This window comes from Centroberyx gerrardi, chromosome 13, assembly GCF_048128805.1.
Source record: "Centroberyx gerrardi isolate f3 chromosome 13, fCenGer3.hap1.cur.20231027, whole genome shotgun sequence".
NCBI classification, from domain to species: Eukaryota; Metazoa; Chordata; class Actinopteri; order Beryciformes; family Berycidae; genus Centroberyx; species Centroberyx gerrardi.
In genome coordinates, this window is record NC_136009.1 from 14,725,317 (window position 1) to 14,753,296 (window position 27,980).

At 40.6% G+C, this 27,980-nt stretch overlaps 3 protein-coding genes across 5 annotated transcripts in view; 2 read left to right on the plus strand and 1 right to left on the minus strand.

Moving 5' to 3' along the window:
- kcnab1b (potassium voltage-gated channel subfamily A regulatory beta subunit 1b) overlaps window positions 1–8,571 on the minus strand; it is a 34,281-nt gene extending 25,710 nt beyond the window's left edge. Inside the window, exon 1 of one of the 2 annotated variants that reach the window (XM_071926848.2) lies at window positions 8,321–8,571. In XM_071926848.2, the coding sequence (XP_071782949.1) occupies window positions 8,321–8,571 (251 nt within the window). Of the gene's footprint in view, window positions 1–1,738; window positions 1,954–8,320 lie in introns of those variants that run through there. The other variant, XM_071926849.2, reaches the window with a different exon arrangement.
- A 3,014-nt stretch (window positions 8,572–11,585) lies between these two features.
- Window positions 11,586–13,056, plus strand: LOC139932897 (complement C1q-like protein 2). Its single transcript, XM_071926837.2, has 3 exons — window positions 11,586–11,847; window positions 12,439–12,561; window positions 12,691–13,056. The coding sequence occupies exons 1-3, from the start codon at window positions 11,586–11,588 to the stop codon at window positions 12,969–12,971; spliced, it is 666 nt and encodes a 221-aa protein (XP_071782938.1). The 3' UTR covers window positions 12,972–13,056.
- A 5,009-nt stretch (window positions 13,057–18,065) lies between these two features.
- On the plus strand, window positions 18,066–27,176 carry LOC144542124 (complement C1q-like protein 2). 2 transcript variants are annotated; one of them, XM_078287593.1, is made up of 3 exons: window positions 18,066–18,335; window positions 22,366–22,488; window positions 24,454–24,917. In XM_078287593.1, exons 1-3 carry the CDS (start codon window positions 18,125–18,127, stop codon window positions 24,528–24,530), a joined length of 411 nt encoding a protein of 136 aa, XP_078143719.1. In that variant the 5' UTR covers window positions 18,066–18,124; the 3' UTR covers window positions 24,531–24,917. The 2 variants fall into 2 exon arrangements, with proteins under 2 accessions (XP_078143719.1, XP_078143718.1); XM_078287592.1 differs by lacking the exon at window positions 24,454–24,917 and adding an exon at window positions 26,629–27,176 and having other exon boundaries at window positions 18,080–18,335.
- The last annotated feature ends 804 nt before the right edge of the window (window positions 27,177–27,980 follow it).

Below are 27,980 nucleotides of genomic sequence, written 5' to 3' on the forward strand. Positions count from 1 at the left end.
CATGCCCTGCTTTTTCTTTTTTGTCTTTCTTTCTTTCTTTCTTTCTTATTCACTCTCTCTCCCTCTTCCCTCCTTCCCTCTATCCATGTCTGTCCCTTCTCTCTCTCTCTCTCTCTCTCTCTCTCTCTCTCTCTCTCCCCTGACACAGAAAGTGATGATGTCACCCTCTCCAGTGAGTTAATAGTGAGGTGAAAGCTACTATTTTGCTCCTGCGGTCTGGGTTAAGAGCCCACTCCGTGAGATGAGAGAGCATTGTTTACTTGGCCCTGTCTTGTTAGAACTCCCACACAGACACACATGGAGGGCTCTGCTGCACGGCTCTGCTCTGTCACAGTGGGCACAATGTATAGTCACACAGCCAATCATCTCAAACTGCATGCAACACGGTCGGAGTCTCAAACTGACGTTGGGGGGTATGGAACAAGCTCCTACGCACAGATAGCCTCGGAGACCTGAGAGATGAAACTCAACTTAAACTTTATCTCCTTGATGCGGTGAGGTAGTACAGCGTATGTGGTGATTTATTGGGTTATGTGGAGTGTGCTGCATCTGTAAGTTTAATTATAGGAGATGAGTGGGATGATGGACTCTTGGTATTATTAGATCGACCTCCCATCAGCTGCACATCCAGCTAAAAATATCCCTGAATATTAAAATAGTAATAAGTAATACTAATAATAATAATAATAGAATAAAAAATAAAATTTTATGCAAATGCACAATTGGAAAGACTGAAATTATTATTATTATATAAGTTTCATCAAACAAAATTCAAACCGGAAAACCATGCTCATTTTGTTTGCAATAAAGTGAACAATATAAAAAATCAGCAATTTGGTTAATCAGAAATGTCTTTTAACACTGTATTATATGATTACTGTATTTATTTACCCATAATTCACAATCTGCAGCAGCACTCCTCAAGATCCATACTGTACAGAAGAGATTTTCGTCACTATGAGCTGCTGGACCGAACACTCTGCACCATTTTTTTTTTATCATCTACATTTTCAATCAACATAAAACACATCAACGCGTCAAATCTGTACTTTCAATCTAGAGATAACCAGAATCTCTTCTCCTAAAAGTTTACTTGCAATTGAATTCCCAAACCCGTATAACCCTAACAACCTTCCTCAGTCAGTCCATAAACTATAGAAGCTATCAACTGTGGAATAATTACACTGACACTGCCAATAAATCTACAGCTCGTAAAAATGTCTTTCTCTCTTTAAACACACAGACAGTCATACACACACACACACACACACACACACACACACACACACACACACACACACACCCGTTCACTTCCTATGGCTTAATCACTCAGGGCAATTTCAATTTATTTAATCTCCCGTCTCATTTTAGGTATCTGGTTGTTTTTCCTACCATTTTCCAGCATAAGGTATTCTGCAGTCATTTAGATTTCATTCATTCATTCATTCATTCATTTTCTTTACCCACTTATTCCACTTCAGGGTCATGGCGGGCTGGACGTTATCCCAGCATGCATTGGGGGGAAAGGCAAGGAAATCATAGGGCATTTAAATTCTGTTATCCAATTCAATTGTGTCCTTGTTTGTCATCTTGCTCTCTTTTTTTTATTCACTTACTTTGTTTTTTGTTTATTTATTTTGAGGAGAGATGGTTGACAGCTTTGTGAATTTGTAAAACTAAACTAAACTAAACTAAACTAAACCAAACCAAACCCACATCTGGAGCATCATCTACATACCGGTACTTCATGCCGGTGAGCTTGGCGGTGGACTCCTTCAGGTTGTGGTGGTAGCGGTGGGTGAAGGAGCCCAGGCTGCGCGCTATCAGGGCCACGGTGCGGAAGCGGGCGCGGGCCTGGCTGGCTGTGTTGGGGCTGGTGGCGTTCTGCTTGCTGTGCTCGCCGTTACGGGGGGCCTTCAGCCCGTGGTCCGTGCACGCAAAGGACACCTGCATGGCTGCCGGCGGGTACGGAGGCCGCTAGAGCTGCTCCGAGAGAAACAGGACTTCGTCAGAGTTCTCAAAGTATCTGTCGGTCCCGGGACTCTCGGGTGTTTGACGTCGTCGGACTAATCTGAAGGCCAGTGATCACAGGCAGGAGAGGGGGGAGCAGGGAGATGGTTTCGGTCTCCGTTTGCTTCGGAGGTTCTCAAGCTGATGATCTAGTCAAGAGAGGACATAGCGGCGGCGCGGCCCTGCTCAGTTGGGATTGACCGGCGAACAGCTGTCAGTGTGTGAGGAGAGGAGACGGGGATCCTGCGCAGCTCCGACTCCACCTGAGAGTGTGAGAGAGGATGGAGATGGAGGGAGAGGGATGGAGGAGAGGAGGCACTGAATCATTAGCTGAAAGTGTCGTCCGATGAAGCACTTCACTGACAGGGGAGAGAAGCAGTGTGTGTGTGCGTGTGTGTGTGTGTGTGAGATAGGGTTAGGGGAGTTGGGGTTAAAGGAGGTGTGAAAGGAGAGAAATTCCCTGCTGTCCAGAAAGACCGACCTGAGAAAAATCTGTGAAGCCCTCTCTCTCTCTCTCCTCTCTTTCCGTGTCGTTTACTCCAGTTTAACGCCTTCTGCTCAGATCTCTAAGCTTCCCCAACCGCTGCCTGCTAATATGCAGAATCAGTGCAATTCTGCCCTAGTTTTTCTTGTCATTCTCTCTCTTTTTCCCCCTGTGTCTGTCTTGCTTTATCTTGCTCACCTTTTCCTATATCTTCTCCACTTTTCTTTTCTCCCTCTCACCTTCTGCCAGACTTTAACCTTCTGCTTATCTCTCCGTTTCTTTTTTTTTTTCTGTTTACAAAGTCTGTCTCTGCCCCTCTAGCGCTTTTCTCTTAGGGTTGTCTTGGAGGTTTTTGTCAGGCCGCCTGGAGGTGTGTGTGTGTGTGTGTCTGGGGAGTCTTTCTCGCCCTCCAACCGCGGCTAAGCCTTTTAGTCAAACACCTGGAGTGAGGAGAGTAACACTGCACCACACTGTTCTGTCTCTCTCTCTCTCTCTCTCACACACACACACACACACACGTAATCACAGACACCCTCTCACTCACCTCACAGATAGAACAAATAGGGTCATGCTTTCACAGAAAAGCACACACTTACAAACAGATGTACCCTGTTCACAGACAGTAATCCAAATCTGCTCAACTCTGTTCAACAACTGCATTTGCATCCCCATACAACACACACACACACACTCACAGGCACACACACACAGCCAAATCTTCACTGATGCATGTGCTCTTACGCACAGCGAGTTGTCGGCGCTCTCTGAGAAAAGAGGGACGAGGCAAGAGGAGATTCCTGATTGATGTCTGCCCTCCTGCAACTTCAAGGGGAAGCGAGCGGCGTTACACAGCGTGCAAAAGGTCCCAGGAAGATCTGCATCCCAACAGGAGCGGCAGCGGTGCTCCCGGCAGCTGTCCTCCAACCTGGCAACCTCGTCCCGTCACCCAAAGTCCTCAAGGAAGCCGGACGGCTTATGGTCCCCCGCTTTGCAGCAAAAAAGCTCTGTCTGATAAAGGGATCCCGGAACGGTAACGGACAAGCGAAGAGGAGAAGGAAGAGAAAGGAGGATGCATGGTACCTCGCTTCGGGGAGGAGAGGACAGATGCACAGTGGAGAGGGGGAGTGAGGAGGCGAGGAGCAACGCGTGTGGAGTGTGGAGAGTGAGCCAGGGAGTGAATGAGGAAGAGAGACAGTGTGTATAGGCTACTGGCTCTGACTGACTGGCTGAAAGAACTGCAGTGTTTTTCACCATGGCGCCACACACACAGAGGAGGAGAGAGAGAGAGAGAGGGAGAGAGAGAGAGAGAGAGAGAGAGAGAGAGAGAGAGAGAGAGAGAGAGAGAGAGAGAGAGAGAGAGAGATTCATTCTGAACACAATTAAGAGAGCTGAGCCTGAGTTGGTGTGTGTGTGTGTATGTGTTTATTTACTTAATCAAAAAAAGCCTCAGGCAGGATGTTAAGGTGGCATCATATGGTTGATTACAGTAACCTACTGTGCATGTGTGTTAAACATCACGTACGTCACTGGCCCCGCTTCATTTCACTGTGGACTACTTCTAAGGCATTTTACTCGCTCCCCCCTCTTTCCACTTCATGTACACTGTTTGCCCTCCTTACACCGCAATTACATTTGCAATCATGTAATAAGTATTTGCTCACAACTTACGACCCCTGGACAAATGGCTTATTTTAATAGCACTCCACACCATGAAAGATTGTAGGCTATAATTCAGAAGCACCAGGAGAGACCCATCTTGACCCCAGCACCTCAGAGTAGATGCTAAGTAGAGACCTGTAGTAGTGGTACAGCGAAATAAAGCATAAACCAGGCAGTGCTCAGGCAGCGCTGCGTTGCTGTCCTCCCCCACAGAACAGTAATGTGACAATGCAGGATTTCATGGTTCATTGAACATCCACAGACCTCGAGGCCACCACAGTCTTATTTATATCCTTGTGAATGCATTTGATAACGGTAGACAGTTGTAGTAGTCAATTCGGCAGGCCCCCATCATTTTTGATGCCGAGGGCGGTTTGTGGGTGAGTAGTTGTAGGAAAAGGGGAGGGGTGGGGGGGCGTCGGGCTAACAGCTGGATCTGCCGGTCAGATGTCTCAATGTCTGAGGCACTGCATGTCGTGCTGCATACCATGTGATGGCATGCAATGTGTTTGATGTGACCTTGTGCCATTTTATTGTCACTTCAAGTGCATGTAATTCACAGGAATCTCAGACTACAAACCGGTGCTTCTCAACCTTTTTGGAGCATGACCCCTGAAAATGAAACGATACCTACTCGCAATGCCTTGATTCAGGCGTAAACGCAGAGACTTGTGAAATTTGACACTAAAGGATGATTTTTATTTTCTCTTTTCAAGCTATTTTACTTGATTAGTTATTGGAAGAATAACTAATAAATATTCCTAAATTCACAAGTAAAGGTATCAGAACAATTGAAAACACAGTAAATTTGTATGTTAGAAATATTTGATTCAGGTTCCATAAATCCTCTCACAAAAAAGCATTTTGTGACCCCCTGGATGGTGCTGACCCCAGGTTGAGAAACAATGTTCTTTTTTTTTTATTATTATTATTATTTCTTTTTTTTTTACATTTTTGCCTTCATTACATAGATAAAAGTAGATGCAACAAAGGTCTTGGGCCAGACTTGAACCGAGGATGTCATGTTTTGTCATGTTGGTATGCGCCTTAGACCACAGATCCACCAGGACACCCATGAACCAGTGTTCTAGTGCGCAGCCGTTTCTGCAGCAGCCTCTGTGCTGCAGCCCGCTGCCTGCCAGCAAGCCCTGCTTCGGTTTGATCATGTTGTTTTGCGACACTCGGGAGAGGTACTGCGCAGTTGGAGGAACTTGCAAATACTCTTCTAATGTCATCAGCTCCTCCAAGGCTAGAACTTCCTCCCTGTCGATCCCATTTAAAAGTGTGTCAGTCAAATGCGTCAACTAGAGCTGATACATTCTAGGCTGGAATCCCCAGTGGGCAATAACGCTGTTACCCTGAGGCTAACTACTTTGCCTTAATTGCTCCAGTAAGAATCTATAATTGAGTTCTGGAACATTGTTGCTAAGACAGTAAGTACGTAGACGTTGAAATAGTTGAGTGAGCATGACACTGCACCGGGGAGGCTGATAAAACCTTATGGATTCTCCATAGTTCAAAACTTCTGTCAACAGTATAAGCATTTCCCATGTTTTGCCTAAATACTGTGTACATTTATACAGGGCACAGTGGTTTTCTATCCATAATAGTCACTGCTATGCAAATAAGGGACTCTGTAACACTAGATAGCATGTCACATAATTGTAGCCCTGTACACAGTAGGCTGCTTGACGAAAAGATTTTCCACATTTTATTCTAGTATTCAAAAGGCTATTCAATATCTAATAGCTAGTTTTCCTTATCAGCACTACCCTCCTGTTGAGAAAATGAGAGATAATTAAGGGGGAAAACCTCTCCAAGCTGTCTGTGACGTCACTGCTGCGGCAGTCCCTCTCTCTTTACTCGACCATTTCTTTCTCTGCATATTTTTCTCTGCACCCCCCCTTTGTTTTCTCTCGTTTTCTGTCTCTTCTGTCATCTCCCCTCTCTCTCTCTCTTCGCCCTCTGTCTCTCCTCTCTTCCTCCTCTGTCATGGCTCTCCCTCCATACTAAATCACCATTTAAAACGGCTTTTCTCATCCTCATCCCCATCCCCACTCCAGTCCATAGTAATTTCTTATGCTACAGATTAGCCTGTGGGCACAAGTCATTATGATGCACCGCATGTACAGCACCACAGAGGAAGAATGGGTTGCTTAACCAGCCCTAATAGGGTTGCACTGAGTTATTAAGCGGTACAAATTTCACTTCGGGCCACCTAACTTACAAAATACTGATGAAGAAGCTGAACTGAGTGTGAGACCTGACACTTCCCTTCATGCCCTGAAGGGAAGTGTCAGGTCATCATCATCATCATCGTCATCATCATCATCACCGTCGTCATCATCACCATCAACACAAACCACATAATCCATCATCCTCCATCATCAGCACCAGAACCATCATCCTTGCCATCTACTTATATTATCACCACCACATCATCATCGTCACCACCCCATTAACCATTATTCCCATTATTGTCATCATTTCCACCACCACCACCATTATGACAATTACCTCCATCACCATCAGCATCATTATCATCATCATCATCCTCATCGCAACCATCTCCAGCTTCTGCCATGACCTCGTCTTGCTTTGAATCCACTACATGTAGTGACAGTGATGAGCGCTGACATGTTTATTGTGACAGCCTCTACAGATGCCTACTGACCTTATATGCCTGCCCAGTAGGCATATGGCATCTTAGTGGTGGTATTGAATGGTAGAGGGGGGTGGATGCCGATTCATGCAGCGCCATTTATTTCTAAGGGTGAAGCACTCAGTAAGCCACCGCCGTTCATAGATTCACTACATCATAAAATACATTGAAGTCAATTTGGACAATGTTATGGGCCATGCAGATGCAAAACTGTTAAGAATATTACCTCATTAATATGTTACTAGTCAGGTTATGAATACAGTCACAATGGCCCAGGCTGCCATAGAAAATTATTATTATGCCAACAAATACAACCGCAAATTCAGCTAAGTCATAATAGAAGATCATTATCATTAATCAAATGATCATCATTATGAAAATTTTGATCATTTATTATCATTAAAAAATAAATGGGGTTCAGCTGCTGTTGATTCACAGTGAAGTTATAATCAAAATGTACACACACATGGTTCTTGTTGCTGCTAAAACTCCGTATAGATAGACTGTATTTTCTATGACTATGGAGCATAATGCTGTAGTATAGCATCAGAATATGTTTCTTATTCTTTGCACACACATGCACACACACGCGCGCACACACACAATATTGATCAGGGCTAATAGCAGACAGACTGGGGGGATTCCTTGACCTATTCATTATACAGTCAGACAGAGAGAGAGAGGGATAATTGGACAAACTTTGGATGAAAATCATTTACAACTCCAGCTACACACACTTTCTGTTGCTCACTGAAAAAGCACTCAAGTTTTAGAAGCAATATGCGTGTTTACAAGATAGCAATAATTCCGGAAAATGACATTCCATTTCATGTTACACCTGATTATTATTGCCGACAACACACTCCCCTGCCGCCTCGGTATGACAATCAACGCAAATGCTACTCTCATTCCTTATTCAAATCCTCAGTCTTTTCACAGCATTGAGAACCGCCAAAGTCACTGTAGACGTAGCAGTGTGTCTGATGTGGCCTCATGTGCCCTTCACGTCAAGTCTAATTATGGACGGGAATTAAAGCTGCGCCTTGCTGTGCTACGGAGGACTCTTCCCTATCAGGAAACGAAGAGGGCATTAGGTATTTAACAGGATAGGAACCCCGCTGAGCAGAATTAAACTTTAATCCTTCATTCCGGTGGTTTAGAAATGATACAAATTGGAAAGTGTTGACATAACGCGGTACTGAGACTATTGACTGAGACTGATAAGGTTCACACTAAATTCACACTTACCCCTGAGCTGATAAATAGTTGTACATGAGCGTGCAGTTCATTATACATTATCAACATGGTATATCAAGAGAAGGGTACAAATAGTGTAAAACTAATGTGAAATGTGTTTTACTAATGAAAGACTAGTGTAATCTAGATTTCCAATACTGTACGCAACACAAGATAGAATGTGGTTCTCGATTCTGACCATAGAACACATAATCTGAATGTGCTCAATTGAACTTTTAAACGCACCCTTTTTACAGAATGCAGCCTACCTGTAGACCATGTTGGCGCTAGGCTGGGCAGATGCCTGGAAAAAATGGCTGTGAACATGGAGAAACTCCTCCAAACTCCTCTGCTCTCGAGCTCTGCTGGCTCCGACGCCTCTTGGAAGGCAGCCGATGGTGGGGTACACCCTGGTTCCTGCCCCCTGCCTCTGGTGGAGAGAAGTGGGGCAGCGCTCCAGCCTCTGCCCCCCTCTCTGTCTGGGTATGGGGATCTCACTGCATGCTGCCTTCAGATACATGTTTGGATCGACCTTTTCTGCAACAGGCCGATGGGACACTTTCTTTTGTTAGCACACCTCTTTCATAACCCTTTTCCTATATATTTAGTCACCCTGTGCAAAGAATCTGGCCTAAAAACATCTCCATCTAAGTACAGACACAATGCAGGTCATGTGGGGCTACAGAGGATATCCGTGTTTGTTTGTTGAAGAGTTCTCCTCATGCCTAGATCCAACAGAGTGACTTAGAGCGATATCCAGGCATAATATCCATAAATGTATCAGACTGACTACACATGTGCATGGGCAAAGCCAGGACAGCTGGACACACGCACAAACAAAATGAGCCCACTATTGTTTATAGTCTCAAAAGAGATAACAGCGAGGGCCCAGAAACATCCCTGAGTGCCATGCCTCTGATGTCAACTTTATTCTTAGATGATTGACAAATTAGATGACAAAGGCAGCTTTTGTTGGAGCCTGTCTGTGAGCTCCTGGTGGCTCCAGCGAGAGAAGCATGCTCGTCTGTGAGGTAAGCTGAACAAAGCCAGCGGATATTTCTGACTACAGATATATCCAAGTTGCAGCTGAGTCACAGAACCAAATCTGATCCACTCAATCCTTGCTGGTAACATTTCCTCGCAGCAGGACAGAGAGCAAATCTAGAGGGAACTCAGAGTATGCGGTTAGGACGTTTATCCATTGTGAATGCAAAGGGGCTCTTTTTGAGGACATTTACAATATTTGTTGGACAAGAATGACTTGCTGTGTGTATTGCAGTAAAATAAGTGTGGTGTGTACTATTTCACTAAATGAGTGATAACTTAATAATAAGATAATGTGATATTGAGACAGATACAGAAATAGGCATAGAATGAGTGGATACTATTCAACTGAGCAGAAATATGTCTGTTTGTTGGGAATAATAAATATCTATCACACAATTAATATAAGTGCATTTCCTATGCGAGTTGTGTTTCAGCTTATTGACCATGGATCTGGAAGAGGCTACTGACTCCCATCTAGTGTTTGAAGGTACATAGTACAATTACTAAAAATTAATGGAATTATTTCTTGGCCACTAAAAGGTTAATCAAATCATGGATCCTTTACTTTAGCTGGTTTTAAATGAAAACAAATGGCTCTGAATATAACCTGCTGAGCCCAGTCTTGAACCTATAGACTATGACTATAATTTCAAATGATTCAAATAATGATAATAATAAAAACGTCTTGCTTACATGAAACTCTGGACCATTTATTGTGTCAGTGTTTGGTGACCTTGTATATGCATGACATTCTCTTTTATCATTTGTGCTCAGGGTTTGGACTTCTCCATGTTTGGAAGAATTATTATTATCATCATTGGAGTTAATTATAGTGATGTGCATGTTATATTCATGGATCTATAATTTAAAAATATACTGAAATTGTTATTCAGTCTTCCTAAAACGTAAATATTACAGCAACTGTACATATTCCTTGTACATAGGGCCTGCATACACTCTCCTCTGTCTGTTGTACCTGCCTGCCCTCTTGTGGACAGAGGATACAAGCATCCAGACCCCAGGCTCTTCTTCACTGAAAGAGAAATACAATCCAGCGTTACATTTGCATACCATGCCTTCAGACATCTTAACTCATATTCGCACATATGTACTTTTCTCACCCAGCTAAGGAAATGGAGACATTACAGAAGCAATCATGAGGGCGACCAACATGTGGACGGACACATATACACACACATGCACAAACAAGCACATACAGTATATCTCTCCTTGGCAGACCGAAGTGTATGAATATAGAGTGAAAACTGTTAAGATATTGGATGTGTGTGGGGGAGCTGAGAGCACCTCTGTGTCTCTGCAGTGTCCTCCCACTCAGTGCGGTGTAAGAGGCAGACGCAGAGCATTTAGTCTATTTCAGTCCCTGGATGTGAGGCCTTTTCTTCACTGTTCTCCCCAAGACCAGAGTGACTCATCCACACTTCTCCACACAATCTGCCTCCTGCAGGCAGCGAGGCAATGCTGCTGGAAGAATCAGACCCTCAATGTGGAAAGCCACTATGGGCAAATCTCTCTCCTATCACTCCAGCCTTTTCTCTACTTCCAAATGCCCCGACACACTCTATAGAACCATCAACTGTCACAGTCTAATCTTGGCTTTACTTTCTGTGCTTTGTTCTATCATGTTTTCCCTGTGTTTCTTATACTGCCTTATCTTCGGGTCATCGTAAACCGCCATCATCAAAGTGGGGAAAGAATAAATGCCAAGGTCCATGAAATTATAATCAGATAATATTTTGTGTTTTGTAGCCAACACAGCAGCACCGAATGCCTACTTTCAGCTTCAGTATGACTTTAGTGATGGTGCCCGGACCAAAGGCGAGTGAAGTTTCAAAACATAAATCTTTGCTCTCAGATTGCTGAGGTAGGTGCCCACATCCTGTGTGAAAACTGAGAGATGATGACGTTAGATGCCTTTTCCTCATCTGCGACGGTCCATATTTTAGTTAGGATAAGAAACCTTGCAGGCACGGGAAAATAAGCGTTCTGTACGGCTGAGACGATCAGGTTAAACCAAGAAAGGGCATTGCTCAAGGGTGATAAAACAATAATAAAAGAAAACTGTTGGGCTGCTAGCTGATAATAACTTACAGGTTTTAACTGGGTTTATAACACTATTATTGAATGATTGAAATCACGGAGGAGTCTAGAATTTACAGGAAGGCTTTGGCAATTGGCCAAAGGCAGACAGGGAACAGTTTTAAATTTTGGCAGCAGCATGATGATTGTTCCTGAGAACGGAGATATCTGATTGGTTAAATGTTGATAGGAGAAACAGTAAATGACAGTTGATAGCATGGGAAAATCTCCTATCATTAGGAGAGAGATGTGTGTAAAATAAAAGTAGTCTTCCTCAATGAACTTTTATTGCCATATCTTTATTTTTGAGAAGGCACATTTCCTCGTTGGGGTTGTGCATATAAAGCACAGCAGAGAGAGCTGATCAAGACAAACAGAAGTGATTGAACGATGAGGATCTCAGTAGCTCTGCTGACTTTCGCCCTCTGCTACCTGTCTGTGGCCTCAGAGGCTCAGGACACTATGCAGCAAGACCAAGCAGGACAGGACATGGAGAAAAGGACTCCTGATGAGGAGCAACCAGCTGGGACAGGCTACATAACAGACAAACAGCAAACCTGCCAGTCTGAACTCATCACTATCCTGAGAGAACTGGAGGCCAGACTGAGAGACAGTGAAAGACAGCTGGAGGAACTGAGGGGAGAGGTCCAAGGTGAGAACAGGGTTATTATAGTTTGGGATTTTCATTCGTTTTTGTATAGTTTTCAATTTGTCTTTCAATTCAGTTAGTTTTCAGTGTGTGGTCTGGTAGTTAATTAATTAATTAATTAATTAATTAATTAATTAAAAAATATATATATTTTTATTTTTTATTTTTTTTACAAATGTTTACTTTTAGTTCAGTTTTAGTATTTTTATGTGTGGTATTTTTTAAAGGTATAATGATATAACTTCAGAACAGGCAGTTTGTATAACAGGTATTGTGTAATACAAACAATAATGGTGGTGTAGTTTGCCTTTAGCAAAAAACTGAAATTAATGAAAATTCTCTTTCTTCTTTTGGACGATATAGTTTTAGTTTAGTTTTAGGCTTTTCACAAAGTCTTGTTTTATTTCTAGTTACTACTGCTTGTTTAACACCTAGTTTTTGTCTTAGTTTTAGTTTAGCCTATAATAACCTTGGGTAAGAATAATATCATACAGTATTATAGTGATTATGTTTGATTGGAATTTAACTGGTGTATAATCCAGTGTATCTCCATGTTTGTGGATATATGTGTATTTTTGTGTAATCCCTTAACAGGTAAAGGGGTGGCATTTGGAGCATCTATTGGTAATGTTGGACATACTGGACCTTTCAACACTGAGATCACACTAACCTACAAGAATGTCTACACCAACACTGGGGCTTACAACCCTCACACAGGTACATTTACTGGCTACCACATTGAAAGATACCCTAATTATTTACCAAAATGAATAAACTTTATCATTTTACGTGAAATAGATACTGAGGTTTTGCTGATGACAAACTCTCTCTGTTGATATTCCACAGGTATTTTCACAGCTCCAGTGAAAGGAGTCTATTACTTCAGCTTCTCGGGCCATAATGTATCTTCTAGACCAATGGGGCTGCGGCTGATGAAGAATGGAGTGCAGATGGTTACTGTGTACAACCATGCAGCTGGAAACCGCTATGAGACGGCAACCAATGGCATAACTCTACAGCTTGAAGTGAGAGACCAGGTGTACATGAGGCTCAGGGCAAACACCTGGATTTATGATAATTCTAATAACCACAGCACCTTCATTGGTCATTTGTTATTCCCTCTGTAAGGGAAGGGAAGCTCAAATAAGCAGCAGTAAAAAGAGAATTTACCTATGAAAATCAATGATCACATATTATTAAAGGAATGGAGATTCAAATCAATGTAATTATCCCATACTTATCAATCAATTAAGGATGTACAGTAGATTTTAGCTCTGGAGACAGTTAAACTTACCATATCCATATTCCTCCTTAGAAGAAGCTAATGAATTATTGTTGTAAACTGAGTTGCAGTTCAAATTTTCCATAAAACATAGCATTTAATATGCCTGTTACTATGCCTCTTTTTTTCTATATTGTCAAGAGTTTGTTTGTTTGTTTGTTTATTAAAGTCGAGATGAAACGGCATTTCGAGAGTATCTAACTTCCGTATCGTGACGTATTTCCGAGTGAAACAGGAAAGACAGGCGGGACATAACGTTGGGAGGAATTTGATTTGAACGTTGAAAAGTGGGTGTGCTGTTGCTAGCTAGCTAACTAATGAATCTTAGCCTCTTAGCTCTGTGCGCTAAAAGTTGAAGATTGATTGATGGGTGGATGTCATGATATTATTGGTTGAAATTAGTTACGGGCATGCTTACTTAAGCACACGGCATATTTTGTTTTACAGGAAGAAAACATGATTGAATTTTGATATAAGAATACAATGAAATTGATTTTTGGTATTTTTTTTGGCATATATTGTTAAATAGGTGCACAGTATGACCGGGGATGTGATCTAAAAGGGTTAAAAAGGCATTTTTCATTTCATCTCGTCTTTAAGATCCCCATTAGCTTTTGCATAGCAGCAGCTATTCTTCCTGGGGTCCACATAATTTACATGGTGACAATACAAAAATACACATTCACACTACTCATTACAATACACTAACATAACACATCATAATGCACATCTACTGCAACTAAAACAATAACAGTTGACACAATTTAAATAACACAAATACACTGCAAATAGACAATGAAAACAGACAGGCTCCGACTGAATCCATCATGATCTAATAGATAAATATCATCATTTAACATAACATGCCCATCGAACCCTTACACAAATAGCATCATTTAACATAGAATGCCCATGGAACTCTTACACACCAACGAATACTTATTAATTACCAAAATTCCTTTTTAAGTAATGATATTTAAGCTTTTTTTTAAAACCATATATATTATTTTGTTGTGTAATATGATTTGGAAGTGAATTCCATTCTTGCATTGCTCTGTATATTACTGTACGTTGAACTGCTGTGGTCTTGGATTTTGGCAAAGTAAAACAACCTCCAGCAGCGTGCCTTGTTAAATAATTATGTGTATCTGAACTAAAGGATAATTTTTTGTAAAAAATAAATGGCGTCTTTGTTGTTATGACATTCCTAATGAAAACCATTAATAAGTACAGTAACCTATTTTTCACTTCCAACAAAGAGAGACATTCATGCATTTTAGCAACATTTGTTGCAACATTTGCTCAACCCACAAGAAAGGGCGACACATGCTGCTTTATTCTGGACCATGTTGCAATTTTCTTATATTACCTAATGAAGTATTGGACCAAACTACTGAACAATAATCCAGATGAGACAAAACCAAAGATTGAATTACTTGTTTGATAGTTTGTTGTGTCAGATATTTTGCACATCTCTTGATTACAGACAAAATGTTTCCAATTTTCGTTTCCACTCTCTGTATGTGTTTGTCCCATGATAATTTATTGTCTATGATAACTCCCAAAAGTTTGGCTTCTTCCACCTGCTTTATTAACATATTATTTATACTAAGATCAAGCTTTGGTTTTGAACATAAAGAATAGTTTGTTCCAATTACAACACTGGTTGTTTTAGACACATTTAAGAAGGTTTATTACTATTGATTCAATCAACAACCAACTTCATCTCCTGACTTAGATCTGTATTTAAATCACTAATAGTTGCTTCCGCTAGATATATTGTGGAGTCATCAGCATACATTGAGATATGAGCCTTTTTTAATACTAAAGGAAGATCATTAGTAAAAATTGTGTACAGGAATGGCCCAAGACAACTTTCTTGAGGCACTCCATGTTTCACATGTTTAACATCTGAATCACTTCCATTAAAGTACACCATTTGCTTTCTATCACTCAAATAACTATTTATCCATAATAAAGCAGACTGAGAAAAACCATAACATTTTAATTCCATTCCAAGTTCCATTATCTTGCTCAAAATTGGTAATAAACTTATAGGTTGACTATTGGATTCAGAAAACGGTAACTTTTTATTTTTTGGTATTGGCACTACTTTGGATATTTTCCATGCTTGTGGACACTTATTTTCATTGAAACATTGATTATTAATATGTGTGACCATCGGAGCAATTAGTGAAGCTATGGGCTTGAGCAGCTTTCCATCAAGATCGTCAACCCCAGGTGGTTTATTCTTAAGTCATTAACATTAATTCAACTTTCGCGACACTAACTTTCTTAAATTCGAAGCTACACTTTTTGCCTTCCATAAACTGATCTATTAATATATATGATAAATCTGTATTCTTTGGCTGTACTGTGCTTCTTAACTTATCTATCTTGGTTATGAACTAACTATTTAGATGATTTGCTGTGTCTTTTGGTTTAGTTAAAAATTCTCCTCCAGTTTCTAAATAAGATGGGCTGGACTTAGTATTTCCTTTCAATAGATAACTCAAAGTATTCCATAATTGTTTACTATCATGTTTAATTTCATTGATTCTATTGTCGTAATACAGTTTCTTTTTCTTCTTATTTACTTTAGTAACAAAATTCCTTAGTTTGCAATACAATTGCCAATCCGATTTAAGGCTCGATGAAATTGCTGTTAATTTTGCTTGATCCCTTTCCATCATACGTTCTTTTAATTCCTTATCCAACCATGGAGTATTGACGTTTCTAACCGTAAACTTCTTTAATGGTGCATGATAGCCTACAATTGTCATTAAAATTCCTTTAAAAACCTGAAATGCTTCCTCTGGATCTTTTTCTAAGAACACCTTTGACCAGTTAGCATTTATAACATCTTCCTCATATTTGGCCTGATTAAAACTCTTAAATGATCTTTTCCTGATTACTTTTGAACTAGGCTTAGGAACTTTTGTTTTCCTCACAATTGCAATGAGATTATGGTCACTACAGCCAATTGGCACAGATATGGATTTAGAGCAAACCTCTGGTATATTTATATAAATGTGATCAAAACAAGTAGCTACTCGAGTGCCATCAGTCTTTAAACATATTCTAGTAGGTTTATTAATGACCTGTGATAATCCACAAGCTGCACATGTACTCATTAGTTTCATTTTCATTGGACAACAAAAGGAGTTCCAGTCAATGCTTAAGTCACCCATAAAATATATTTCATGACTTGTACTACTAGCATGATCCAACATGTTACAAATTTTGTCTAAATACCAACTGTTAGCACTAGGGGGTCTATAACAACATCCTATTAATATCAGCTTCAGATGTTTCAAACAAACTTGTAGCCAGAGTGCTTCCATATCTGATGACATTAGATCCTGCCTAACTTTAACAGGTATATGACTTTGAATATAACAAGCAACCCCTCCTCCATATGCATTCCTGTCTTTTCTGAAAATATTATATCCATGTATCATCAGTAATGTATCCTCAAATGTAGAATCTAAATGGGTCTCTGATACTGCCAATATGTGTAAATTATTTAATAATAGTACATCTGCTACTTCAGTTAATTTATTCCTGATACTAGATATGTTTATATGGGCAATTTTAAGACCTTTCTTGGGCAGTTTATGTGACATTTACCTAAATTTATGTTTTTCATTTTGTTTCATTTTGATAAACTCAGTATCGGAGCAACACCAATTACACTTTGCAACTGCATTTAAACACATACACATACATACACACACATACACAAATTCACACATAATTTGTTGTATTGCCACTATAGCTGTCTCGATTGCAATCCTAAGTAAGCTGAACTCCTTTATAGGGTCTTCTTTCTTCTTATTTGACTCAGTGACTCTAAACCTGTTGTAAAGTAGGCCTAAATTAAATAGTCTTTAGAGTTGTGTTCTTTAATTTGTAACAAAAAATCCTTCTCTGGTATAAACACTGTAAAAACAACATCACTGTTTTAGTAAAGAAAAGTGTGTTTTCATAATCAGATCAACAGTCATATCAGCGATCACATCACAGAGCCACACTTTATTTCAGTACACAATGTCAGTCCTTAAAACTGCTTTTGTCAATAGCCTTGTGGACCAGTAGACAATAGCAGATGAACTGCAAATACAATCTGATGTGAAAATCATCCTTTAAATACAAGGGTGTTCAAGTCCACAGGCTGCTATCAACAAGAATGTTTCCTCCCTCTTACCTCTCTCCCCATTGTCACATACTAACCTACAGTGGCCAACTATTCATTGGCTAATTCCTCTTAAAGGTCACAGCGTGATAGGAATGAGCAAGCACGCAAGCCAGCTTGACCTTCCATATGCTCACTATAGGAAAAGCCCATTAGGGTCATTGTGAGGGGACTGGAGAAGTGGGTAAATGTGTCACTGTATGCTAACCATGGAAATACCATCATGTCCTCAGAGACGGTCCATATTTTAGTTAGGATAAGAAACCTTGCAGGCACGGGAAAATAACCGTTCTGTATGGCTGAGAGGATCAGTTTAAACAAAGAAAGGCCACTGCTCAAGGGTGATAAAACAATAATAAAAGAAAACTGTTGGGCTGCTAGCTGATAATAACTTACAGGTTATTAACTGGGTTTATAACACTATTTCAATCACCATGATAGACTAACTGAAGGTTGAATGACAAGGTTTTACAGAATGAATTAAATTACAGAATAGTCTAGAATTTACTGGAAGGCTTCGGCAATTGGCCAAAGGCAGACAAGCAAGGATTTTTACATTTTGGCAGCAGCATGATGATTGTTTCTGAGAATGCGTGGAGAGATCTGGTTGATTAAGTTTTTAAGAAGCAGGAAGAAGGAAATGAGTCCCCTATAATTACTAGGGCAGGTAAGAAAGGTATAGACTTCCTGATTTTTGCCATAACTTCATTTTTCATTTTTGAGAAGGCACATTTCCTCGTTGGGGTTGTGCATATAAAGCACAGCAGAGAGAGCTGATCAAGACAAACAGAAGTGATTGAACGATGAGGATCTCAGTAGCTCTGCTGACTTTCGCCCTCTGCTACCTGTCTGTGGCCTCAGAGGCTCAGGACACTATGCAGCAAGACCAAGCAGGACAGGACATAGAGAAAAGGACTGCTGGGACGTCAGACTGGGAAACCTGCCAGTCTAACATCTGCACTATCCAGAGAGAACTGGAGGCCAGACTGAGACAGGTGGAGGAACTGATGGGAGGTAAGAACAGGGTTATTATAATTTTGTGATTTTTCATTAGTTTTTGTATAGTTTTCAATTTGTATTTCAAATCAATTTGTATTTCAAATTTCATTTTAGTTAGTTTACAGTGTGGGTCTGGTAGTTTTATTTATTTCATTACATTTTTTGTTATTTATTATTATTATTATTATTAGGGGTCCAAGCATGTAGTGCTGGGAACCCTATTGTTTTTGTTCAACAAAAATATAAACGCAACACTTTTGTTTTTGCTCCCATTTTTCATGAGTTGAAATAAAAGATCTAAGACTTTTTCTATGCACACAAAAGGCTTATTTCTCTCAAATTTTGTTCACAAATTTGTTTAAATCCGTGTTAGTATGCACTCCTCCTTTGCCAAGATAATATAGCATATCAAGATGCTGATTAAACAGCATGATAATTGCACAGGTGTGCCTTGGGCTGGTCACAATAAAAGGCCACTCTAAAATGTGCAGTTTTATCACACAACACAATGCCACAGATGTCGCAAGTTTTGAGGGAGCGTGCAATTGGCATGCTGACTGCAGGAATGTCCACCAGAGCTGTTGCCCATGAATTGAATGTTCATTTCACTACCATAAGCCGTCTCCAATGTCGTTTCCGAGAATTTGGCAGTACATCCAACCGGCCTCACAACCGCAGACCACGTGTAACCACGCCAGCCCAGGACCTCTACATCCGGCTTCTTCACCTGCGAGATCGTCTGAGACCAGCCACCCGGACAGCTGATGCAACAGTTGGTTTGCAAAACCAAAGAATTTCTGCACAAACTGTTAGAAACTGTCTCAGGGAAGCTCATCTGCGTGCTCGTCGTCCTCACCAGGGTCTTGACCTGACTGCAGTTCGTCGTCGTAACTGACTTAAGTGGGCAAATGCTCACCTTCGATGGCGTCTGGCACTTTGGAGAAGTGTTCTCTTCTCAGATGAATCCCGGTTTTCACTGTACCGGGCAGATGGCAGACAGCGTGTATGGCGTCGTGTGGGCGAGCGGTTTGCTGATGTCAACGTTGTGAACAGAGTGCCCCATGGTGGCGGTGGGGTTATGGTATGGGCAGGCATAGGCTACGGACAACGAACACAGGTGCATTTTATTGATGGCAATTTGCACAGAGATACCGTGATGAGATCGTGAGGCCCATTGTCGTTCCATTCATCCACCGTCATCACCTCATGTTGCAGCATGATAATGCACGGCCCCATGTTGCAAGGATCTGTACACAATTCCTGGAAGCTGAAAACATTCCAGTTCTTGCATGGCCTGCATACTCACCATACATGTCACCCATTGAGCATGTTTGGGATGCTCTGGATCGGCATGTACGACAACGTGTTCCAATTCCTGCCGATATCCAGCAACTTCGCACAGCCATTGAAGAGGAGTGGACCAACATTCCACAGGCCACAATCAACAACCTGATCAACTCTATGCGAAGGAGATGTGTCGCACTGCATGAGGCAAATGGTGGTCACACCAGATACTGACTGGTTTTCAAAAAATGCATATCTGTAGCCCTAGTCATGTGAGATCCATAGTTCAGTGCCTAATAAATGTCTTTTTTCAAGATAAAACTGCACATTTTAGAGTGGCCTTTTATTGTGACCAGCCCAAGGCACACCTGTGCAATTATCATGCTGTTTAATCAGCATCTTGATATGCCACACCTGTCAGGTGGATGGATTATCTTGGCAAAGGAGAAGTGCTCACTAACACGGATTTAAACAAATTTGTGAACAAAATTTGAGAGAAATAAGCCTTTTGTGTGCATAGAAAAAGAGATCTTTTATTTCAACTCATGAAAAATGGGAGCAAAAACAAAAGTGTTGCATTTATATTTTTGTTCAGTATATTATTTTTCGAATTCTGCCATAGAACGGTATGCAGCTCAGAAACTACAAGAGCTACAGCTCCCAAACTTGGCAGATAGGTTCGAAGTCTCCCCCACTACTCAGGCAAAAAAAATTACACCAATTGACCTGATGGTGGCACTATAACAGCCCATTTTGCGTGTTGGTCCATAACTTCTGAACCGTAAGCCATAGAATCAAATTTCTGTGTTCCCTGGATTCCTTGGCTCCTTCCGCTTCTACTCATATAGGCCCCGCCCATTTCCGCCTAACTAGATTTTCCGCCATTTTGGATTTTGTCCAAAACTGTTTTTTCGCTACTCCTCCTACAAATTTTGTCCAATCTTCACCAAACTTACCACACAGCATATCTGGACTGTCCTGCACAATAATCATCGAGCAGTTTTTTTGATATTTCACACCGTTTTGATATAATTGACTTCCAAAGTTTGGTCAAATGTTGTGGGCGGGGCCTATTTTATCAAAAACGCCATAACTCAAAAACGCATTGTCCTATGTTAACCAAACTTGGTACACGTGTGCAGGTATGTACTCTGACGTCATGTGCCAAAGCTGGTGTCATTGTGGCCATAGGGGGCGCTACAGCAACGTTTTAGATTTTAAATGGCCATAACTCGGTGGTTGTAAATCATGGAAACACAATTCCTTTATTGCTGGATTCCTTGGGTCAGGCCACATCTATCCATGGGGGCCCCGCCCATTTCCGCCCTCAAGGTTTTCCGCCATTTTTAATTTTGTCCAAAAGTGTTTTTTCGCTACTCCTAATACAAATTTTGTCCAATCTTCACCAAATTTGGCACACAGCATGTCTGGACTGTCCTGCACAAAAATCATTGAGCAGTTTTTTGATATTCCACACCGTTTTGATATAATTGGCTTTCAACATTTGTAGGCGGAGCCTAATATCCCCAAATTGCCATAACTCAAGAATGCTTTGGTCTGCCTCGACCAAATCCGGTACACCTGTGTAAGGTTCAACTCTAAGGTAGCATGAGAAATTTGGTGACATTTCTCCCATAGGTGGCGCTATGGCAACATCATGACTTTAAATGCCCATACACATACATTGTATTTATATCTCAGTCATTGAGTAGAGTACAAACTTCATTCAAATGTCAAAATGCTCTGTGTGCCACAGGGATCACACTTGCACAATGGTCCACATTGACACATTGACCTCAGAGGCCCCAGAGGTCACCAGGTGCTTGGACCCCGTCATTGCCGCCTGCGGCTATATTTATTATTATTTATTTATTTATTTATTTTACAAATGTTTAGTTTTAGTTCAAATTTTATTTAGTTTCAGTTCTAGTTGTAGTATTTTTGGTATGTGTGGTATTTTTCCCACAGCGCAGCTGAGGGCATCACCAGGCAAATTCAGGTCAGGCAGTCAGTCAGGTAACACTTAGTGAGATGATGCACTTTGTCAGATGGCCTCTAGAGGGCGTTTTTGACTGTGGCTGACAGTGTTTCCCATACAGAGGCACAAAATAAAAAGTTGGTCACTATAGAAATGGATCTAAATCGATCTGATGTGCGCATCACGTCATGTCTGTAATTTGGAGATGTACAGACAGCAGACCAGCAGCATTGAACTCAATCCACAGAGTCTCCCGGTGTGAAAACAAAAATGAAACTTAACATTCCACAGTTAATAACAGGGATTGGTAGACAGTAACTTGTCTTCGCTGCCCTACAAACTTTAACAGTAGGTGACTTGAACGTTACTTTGTGGTTTATAAGTAACGTTAGTGGAATTAGGTACCTGTATAGCAGGTATTGTGTAATACATACAATAATCATGGTGTTTTTTTGTTTTTTTTACCCTGCACATTAACAAAAAGACAAAAACTAAAAACATTTCACCTGTAATTTCATTTTATTTTAGTTAATTTAAATTTACTAGTAGACAACATAGTTTTAGTTCATTTTTAGACTTTTCAGAAAGTCTTGTTTTTATTTCTAGTTGGCTTACGACAATGTTTTTTAACACCTAGCTTTTGTTTTAGTTTTAGTTTACTATAATAACCTTGGGTAAGAATAATATCATACAGTGTTATAGTGATTATGTTTCCTCTGGTGTATAATCCAGTGTATCTCCATGTTTGTTGATATGTGTTTTTTTTATGTAATCCCTTAACAGGTAAAGGGGTGGCATTTGGAGCATCTATTGGTAATGTTGGACATACTGGACCTTTCAACACTGAGATCACACTAACCTACAAGAATGTCTACACCAACACTGGGGCTTACAACCCTCACACAGGTACATTTACTGCAAAATGATAAAGTCAGGACCATTTCTAGCTTGTTGGGGGCCCTATGCAAAATCTTGTTTGGGGGCCCCCCCCCGCTATTTCAAGCACTCATGAATACACATCAAATCTGCATCGACACAAATTCCATATGCATATAAATCAGACCGAATGCTGCATTTTTCACATAAAAAACTTTTTTTTATTTCAGGAACTTAGTTGCATTGTTAAGACATCAAAATCAAAACAAACATGCAAATTGTAAATACTGAACAAATAAAATGACACTAGCATCAGGATAAAAGTGCAAATGACAAATAACAATCCAATAATATATAGCCTATGCAAAATAATTTCACAAATTAGACAAGAGGTACTTGCATCTAGTGTTTGTTGGGTCTGCTGAGGAAGATGATGATGGACCTGGAGTCCCCTGACAAGCAGAGAGGTCTGGCTGTGCTGAGGCTGGTCCTCCAAAGTATTTCAGAAGTGCTCCTGCAGAGACATAACGTTTCTAGGCGAATCAACATATTTTATCATAATTATTACTCATATTGTAATACTGTTGAAATCCAAAGCCTGTTCGTTGGTAAAATTACATTAGTGACTTGTAACTGGAAGAATAGTGACTAGTCATTAGAAAATAAGCACTAGTGCCTAATTTAGTGCATTTTAAGGATTAAATGTTAAAACGGCCTGCCATAGTTACTGTAGTTTAAAAATTCCCCCTTAAGTAGCTTTAAAAATACCTTTTCCATACTGTAGGACAATGTTATACAGGCCTACATATTCTGTATCTGCTCATTCCAATGCATCATTGAAGTGAGTGAAATATTCAAACCCAAAACGCCATTTTTGTATGGCTGCGCCATTACATCAAATGGAAAGTGTCACGGGGATATCCCGTGCCCTCTAGAAAGTAAGATGCAAACGCACACACACAACGCTGCATAGCCACTTCTAATTACATCTTGCCGGCATAGAGGTGTCCGTGTTGCCGTGTTATCGCTGCGTTTGCTCTCTCTCTCTCTCTTTTTGTTTGTGATGTCGGAGGCCGCCGATAGTAGTATAGAGAGCCTAAGTCCCTCCCCTTCCGCTGTCCCCCATGGGACCTTATTTCGGAAAAAATATGTACAGTAGTCAACAGCGAGAGACAAATAATTGTTTGATCCCGTTTGAATTGTGCCATGAATTACACATATGTTTTGTCAATTTAAAAGATAATTTTGCAAGTCAAGAAAGTCGCAGTTTGTCGTAAAACTGTTGAAGTATAAGACTGTGAAAATACGTAATTAGAAAGACTACACACCCAAAAGTCGCGTAAGTGATGTCATAACTTTCTCTCTCCACAAGCTACCCAGAGCCACTGAAGCTAAGTCCCTCTCAGATAGCAGTAGTATTATACAGAACCTGGAAGGTAGACAGTAAGAACAGAACTGGTTTAGGATAGTTTTAGTACAGTGGGGGCTAACGTTAACGCGATGCTTGTGTGTTTCGTATGTTTCGTTCCATGTTGGTGTTGGTGACGTATATTGTGCGAGACGAGAGATGTAGTTCACTGAGCGGTTTCACACAAAACTAAACGTTACTTTACTGTTTTACGACAAACTGCGACTTTCTTGACTTGCAAAATTATCTTTTAAATTGACAAAACATCATATGTGTAATTCATGGCACAATTCAAACGGGATCAAACAATTATTTGTCTCTCGCCGTTGACTACCATACATATTTTTTCCGAAATAAGGTCCCATGGGGGACAGCGGAAGGGGAGGGACTTAGGCTCTCTATTGGTAGAGTTAATACATAGTGACACAGTCGTAGTTTTACTCATTTACACAAAACATTGCAGTGTAAATAAAAGGACAAAAGACGTATAGTCTTTGCAATTAAATGTATATTTATTAATGTACTTTTCACAAATGAATTATTTGTCACCTGTCTTCTGTGCTGCACTGGACGATCCTCTGTTTTAGACCCGGAAAACCCGAGGCGGAGCGTTCCACTTCCTTTTCTGGAGGGGGTTTCCGGGGGATCGGACCAAGTGTGGTAAAGTGGCAGGGGTGTTTAATTGTGGGTTTGTTGGAAAGTTATTTTAATACTTTTGAGTGGAACAATTGTTTTGGAAATGTCTAAATGACCTTTATTATTGTTGAATTTAGTATTGTGGAGTTATATGAACCAGGTAACTAATGCTAGGAGATAATTGATTACCAAATACTAATTGATGTTTCTTGGTAGGAGCCAGCTACTATATAAAGGTGGAGGCTGGAGCTCCTTAGGAGAGTATAGCAGACCTTGCTGTCATCTGCAGAGGGCCCTTATCTAAGGAGCATTGCCTATAGTGCAGATTCGATTTATAAGTATATCCTTTATTTTGCCTTGTATATTTTTCTTCGTTTTGTCTATTTTTTTTGCAAGTTGTATTTTTTCCTTTTTTCTTCAATTGGCCAAATTTTTGTCTGCACTGTATATAAACTGCATGGGACTGCACTGCTTGTAAATAAAACACCTGGACTGATGAACAGAACCATCTCTTTTGTGCCTCAGCCAATCGGCCAACCTTACAGAAAGATCCAGATGTCTTGTGCATCATTTTATACATATTTCCCTGTAATTCAGCATGACATATTTGGTATAATTGGAAACCTTGGGATCTTGAGTAGGCTGTGAAACGTGTGTTTGTAATGATAATCCCGCATGAGGGTCCTTAATCCCCCCTCCCGTTAACAACCACCGCCATAACTAAATTGTCAACTTGTGGGAAACACTTATTAAATGCGAGCTGTTTGGATGATTATATACATGCCGAATTTACCAGAACACCCTATCAGTTAGTAACAAAGTCTCACGTCATATTTTCATGTGCGTTTTTTAGCCGATAAGTAATGCAGAAACAAATTGCCAGATGTTTGAACAGACCTTCGCCTACCGCTCTCCCCTCACGGTGCGCAGAGGCGGTAGCCGTGCCGATAATTCTGACCATAAAGCGAGTATGCACATGTGGTCAGATGCGGTTCAATAATACCATGATACCATAGATCACGTTAGCTAGCCTAGCCAGCTCTGAAAACAAAATGCGTGTTACTAGGGTTAGCAAGCTAGCTAGGTCTAAATAGCTGGCTCGTATTATAGGTAGTAAACCTAACGTTACATAGCTAACGTTAGCTATCCAGTGGTTCAGGTAACTTTACACCGATCGCTGACTGGTAGAAATACATTGCCCATAAAAACAGGTTATACGTTTAATTAATATGTCTTACCTCTGCTCTGCAAGCGTTGTTTTCCCTCTGCTTTCTTCCGTTTTCTTTTTTAATTTCCCGAAGGATACGTCCTTTTGGACGCCATAGTATCGGTGAGATACTGGAATAGTAATCTGTCCGAAGGCCATCAACAACATAGTAACGTTACGTCAATACGTGAGAATCTGATGCTGACTTTGAAATTGGTTTGCTTGTAAGGCAAAGAGCTCTCGAAAGAATAGCTGCTTTTTGATCTATCTAGCATACAATAGATGCATTTTATTTTCGCCATTATGTGCTTATAATGTATGTAAGAAGGGACTATAGGACATTACAGCTGTCAGTCACAACGGAAGCCCGCCCCCTTGTGCTACGTGATACCTAGAGCCAGTTTTGGATAAGCGCTGGAGAAGCAGGCAGGAGGGGTCGCTAATAACTGCGCTTCACGACCTCATAACCAGGACTGTGGGGCGGGGGTTGTGTTGGCTCTCTTAGTGTGCGTCATTGAACTACAGTGAGTACAGTTCTATGAGTAATATAAGATGCTGTTAGTATCTACGCTATATTATTCTGTTTGGAGGTTCTTCATTTAGCATTAGCCATTAGCGAGCTTCAGGCATGGTTATCTTAGTAAGCTAATTCCTTTCACCAATGTGTTGAAGGTAACGTTGTATTTACTATGTTTAGGCTACATAACTGGTTGGACGTTGTTGGAGTAATTAGTCTACTGTAAGCATGTTTCTGTAATCGGAGATCGTGAGTGCATATACTTAGTGCACATACTTAATTGGATAATTGCACTGCATGTGGATAATTAGTGTATCTTTCACTGTGGTAGCCAAAATGGAAAGTGAAATAGATACTTAAAATGTTTGCTGATGACAAACTCTCTCTGTTGATATTCCACAGGTATTTTCACAGCTCCAGTGAAAGGAGTCTATTACTTCAGCTTCTCGGGCCATAATTTGTCTTCTAGACCAATGGGGCTGCGGCTGATGAAGAATGGAGCGCAGATGGTTACTGTGTACAACCATGCAGCTGGAAACCGCTGGGAGACGGCAACCAATGGCATAACTCTACAGCTTGAAGTGAGAGACCAGGTGTACATGAGGCTCAGGGCAAACACCTGGATTTATGATAATGACAATGACCACAGCACCTTCATTGGTCATTTGTTATTCCCTCTGTAAGGGAAGGGAAGCTCAAATAAGCAGCAGTAAAAAGAGAATTTACCTATGAAAATCAATGATCACATATTATTAAAGGAATGGAGATTCAAATCAATGTAATTATCTCATGCTTATCAATCAATTAAGGATATTAATTTTAGCTCTGGAGACAGTTAAACTTTCTGTATCCATATTCCTCCTCAGAAGAAGCTAATGAATTATTGTTTTAAACTGAGTTGCAGTTTTTATTTTCTGTTCTTTTTATTTTCCATAAAGCATAGCATTTAATATGCCTGCTACTGTGCCTCTTTTTTTCTATACTGTCATGGGTAAATTCAAGTGTGTTTTCATGATCAGATCAACAGTCATATCAGCGATCACATCACAGAGCCACACTTTATTTCAGTACAGATACATATTTATTTCAGTACACAGTGTCAGTCCTTAAAACTGCGTTTGTCAATAGCCTTGCGGACCAGTAGACAATAGCAGATGAACTGCAAATACAATCTGATGTGAAAATCATCCTACATGGATGATACCTCCTATACATGGATGTTCAAGTCCACAGGCTGCTATCAACAAGAATGTCTCCTCCCTCTTACCTCCCTCCCCATTGTCACATAGTAACCTACAGTGGCCATCTCAACTAAAGTGATGAGCAAGCACGCAAGCCAGCTTGACCTTCCATATGCTCACTATAGGAAAAGCCCATTAGGGTCATTGTGAGGGGACTGGAGAAGTGGGTAAATGTGCCACTGTATGCTAACCATGGAAATACCATCATGTCCTCAAAGAATCAGCAGAATGCCTTCTAAACTTAGACTTATGTGGAGTAACGAAGGTTTTTTCCATATAGGGATACATCCTCTTTCCTCTGCAGTTACAGACGCTATGATTGCAAAACCCTAATCATGCTTTGCATACAGGAAATAAGCTGATAAAAGTCTTACTTCCACATTTTCTCACATGGTAACCCTGTTCTCGGTCTTGGGGTCAGAATTAATAACAATACTAGAGGCTTAATAACCCTTCGGGAATCTGCAATGAGATGTTTATAGAGGAGGTGGGTTGGGAAGAGGCAGATGCAAT